Here is a 3,610-nt window from a genome sequence, read left to right on the forward strand (position 1 = left end):
AAAAATACGCTTTTAAACTTCAGGATTTTATAAGTACACTGGTGCAAATTTTGAGGCCGAAAAGGTCATTAAGCCATATCTATACTATATTATAATAGACGAAACATTAAAAATTTGGTAGTTGATCGGTCGGTATTTGCTGAAATTACTTAATTACCCTTACTCAATTAATTATAATTCTAACTATTCGGTCAATCAATTCTAATTTTTATTGATATTAAAGTCAACTTCCTTTATTATTTTACCAATTTCAATTCTATTCTAAATATAATTATTCGGTCGACCAAAATTAATACTTGTGTAGCACAAACCAAAATTAATAAAATTGGAACTAAATCACATATCTTGGTTTATTAAATTATAGGTGATTCATTACTACGAGATTCAATTTCGTTCGAATCGAATTAAAATTAAATTAATTTTTTGTAATTTTACCCAAACCGTGATTTTACCTAGCTGAAGAATAAATGAACGGGGACGCACATATTTGAGATAAACAAGCATATTCTAAGTGAATTCGTGGCTAAATTACTTTAATTTGATCATAGCCAATACATCAGTTCTGAGTGAGTGATTTGTCATATTATAATCTTGTGATTTGATGTTTGTGAATACGTGGAGTTTTGACCCAAGCACTCTGCGAATCAAATCGAGAACTTTCTACTAGTATCTGTGTTTAAACTAATTAAAGCAAATCTCTTTTTCGTAAAGCAAATCTACTTTCAATTATAGCCAATGAAACAAAAGCAAAGCTGGTTTAGTATTGTCAGCACTTAATCTAAAAGCTAATCCAGCCCCGTATCAAATAAAATTATTCCAATGGCTTACGTACCCTCTCTTGTTACATGCACTACTAAACAGAAATAATTAGAAGAAATTACTTAAGCATTACATACACGTTAAGCCTAATGATGCCTATATAAACACCCTTAATTAGCTTGTTAGTTCTCATCAAACACACACACACACAAACACACACTTAATGGATTCAAGCAGTTTGCTTTCCAAAGATACAACCTGGTGCTTATTTGCACTCCCTGTTTTTCTAAGCTCTAATAACCTTCTCGAGCCCTTTGTTTTGTTTTCTCTTTTTGTCACCTTGATCACTGTTTCTGTTCTTGCATGGGCCTTTTCTTCGGGCGGTGTTGCCTGGAAAAATGGGCGCAACCGATTAGGCCCGGTGCCGATCCCGGGCCTAAAAGGCCTTCCTGTTTTAGGAAGCATATTGAGCCTCAGCAAGGGCTTGCCTCACCGCTCTCTAGCTTCGATAGCTTCGGCTCGAGCAGGCCTTAGCAAACAACTCATGGCTTTTAGCCTTGGTTCCAGTCCTTTGGTTGTTACTTCTGATCCTGTTGTTGCTCGGGAGATTCTTAGTTCTCCTCACTTTGCCGACCGTCCTGTTAAACAATCGGCCAAGTCTCTGTTGTTCACTCGAACCATTGGTTTTTCTCCCAACGGCGCTTACTGGCGCAACCTCAGAAAGATTGCGTCAACACACCTTTTTGCTCCTCGTCGCATTGCAGCACATGAAGCCGGACGACAGCTAGACTCGGCTGCTTTAATACGAGGTATAGCATCCGAGCAAGCTACACGAGGAGTTGTGACATTGAGGAAACACTTGCAGGATGCGGCTTTGAATAATATTATGGGAAGTGTTTTCGGGAGACGGTTCGACACGGAGAAGGATGATAAGGAAGTGAATAAGCTGAGGGAAATGGTTGCTGAAGGGTTTGAGCTGTTGAGTGCGTTTAATTGGTGTGATTATCTACCCTGGCTTAGCTGTGTGTACGATCCGCAGCACGTAATCAAGCGATGTGAGGCTCTTGTTCCCCGAGTTAGAGAATTTGTTGGAACGATTATTCAACAACATAAACTTAATCATAATCATCAGTCCAGTTATGCTGCTGATGATGCTGATTTTGTTGATGTTTTGCTGTCATTAGATGGGGAGGACAAGCTTAGTCAAGAGGACATGATCGCTGTCTTATGGGTAAGCATGTTATATAAAATCCTATTACATTTTATTAAAAATTATCCCATATACTATCTTTTTAAATGTGTTTATACAAGACTTTATAATTAATCTGATGTCAAACTCCGATATCATTTAGTTAATCGTGTCTTATAAAATTTTAAATGTCATGTTAAGGTTTCAAATAATATATTATGCTATTTAATATAAGTCCGTCGTAGCTTATTTCCGCTAAGTTTTCCAGACTTTTTAGTGATTTGATTTGTACATTGGCATGCAGGAAATGATATTTAGAGGAACAGATACAACAGCTTTGTTGACTGAGTGGGTGATGGCCGAGTTAGTGTTGCACCAGGATATTCAAACTAAACTTAACAACGAGATTTGCAACGTTGTACGCAACAAAGTTGTCACCGATGCTGACGTGGTAAAGCTGCCCTATCTACAAGCAGTAGTCAAAGAGACTCTCCGGATCCACCCACCCGGCCCACTTCTGTCATGGGCCCGGCTATCCTCCTCGGACGTCCAGCTCAGCAACGGCATGGTGGTCCCAGCAAACACAACAGCATTAGTAAACATGTGGGCCATCACCCATGACTCAGAATTATGGGAGGCCCCACTGGAGTTCAAGCCAGAAAGGTTCTTAGGAGATGGTGACGTGGACGTGAGAGGTGGGGACCTCAAGTTAGCACCATTCGGGTCAGGTCGTCGGGTTTGCCCGGGTAAGAATCTGGGCCTGGTGACGGTGAACATGTGGGTGGCCCAGCTGGTGAAGAACTACAAGTGGGCCCAAGATGTGACCAAGAACCCGGTTGACCTAACTGAAGTGTTGAAGCTGTCTTGCGAAATGAGGACCCCACTTTCCGCTATAGCAATTCCAAGGAAAATCGTTGACTGAATCTGGTTGACTGAATCTGTTACCACTGTTTAACTATATAAATAAATCTATATAATATAATAAGTAATTAATATATGTATTTATCTGGATTACGTACGAAATGCTAAATGAAGGCTGTACTGTAGATAAATGTTTGTTGTTGTAATATAAAATCCAGACTCTGCTGTAGCGGAGATCTAGTGACTGTTAGTACGTACACAGTACATGTCATTATTTGTTTAGTTTAATGTGTAATTACGTGGGATTAGTAGCGTGTGTTAATTTGTACATTAATCATCTGTTTGTTTATATATTAAACACACGTCATGTCGTCATCAATTCCCTCTTTTATTATTCTTTTGAGCGATGATATACAAAAGTTAAATCACAATGATTTGCACCATACATCACCTATTTTTCCTTCTTTTAATCTTACATACTTACTCAGTACCGTTTAATTCTCAGATTGAGAGTTTAACACCAAAACTAATAAAATATAATTTAATGAGAAAATTTAAAAACTAGTTATAGTGATTAGTAAGTATGGTGAAATAAAGTAGTAAATATGAGTATATGTAATTGATTTTTATATTATAAAATTTTATTATTTTGAAACGTAAATAATTAAGAATGATATTATAAAAAAAAGTGTAAAAATATAATTGAACACATGGAGTATATATCATTGTAATGAAGGATCCGCAAATGAAACCGGATAACTGTTATTGACTTTTGACTATTGTACCTCTCTTACGCGAAGA

General features: G+C 37.5%; 1 protein-coding gene across 1 annotated transcript; it reads left to right on the forward strand.

Annotated features, from left to right (window-relative positions):
* The first annotated feature begins 923 nt into the window (after positions 1–923).
* On the forward strand, positions 924–3,168 carry LOC141721383 (cytochrome P450 78A7-like). The gene is made up of 2 exons (XM_074524302.1): positions 924–1,990; positions 2,253–3,168. The coding sequence occupies exons 1-2, from the start codon at positions 983–985 to the stop codon at positions 2,868–2,870; spliced, it is 1,626 nt and encodes a 541-aa protein (XP_074380403.1). The 5' UTR covers positions 924–982; the 3' UTR covers positions 2,871–3,168.
* The last annotated feature ends 442 nt before the right edge of the window (positions 3,169–3,610 follow it).

The sequence above is a fragment of the Apium graveolens genome, chromosome 4 (assembly GCF_009905375.1).
Source record: "Apium graveolens cultivar Ventura chromosome 4, ASM990537v1, whole genome shotgun sequence".
In the NCBI taxonomy this organism is placed as follows: Eukaryota; Viridiplantae; Streptophyta; class Magnoliopsida; order Apiales; family Apiaceae; genus Apium; species Apium graveolens.

Bases quoted from the DNA above. Each gene is read 5' to 3' on its own strand.
- LOC141721383 (XM_074524302.1), top strand. From the start codon at position 983: ATGGATTCAAGCAGTTTGCTTTCCAAAGATACAACCTGGTGCTTATTT. The intron at 1,991-2,252 runs GTAAGCATGTTA...ATTGGCATGCAG, and splicing joins ACATGATCGCTGTCTTATGG to GAAATGATATTTAGAGGAAC.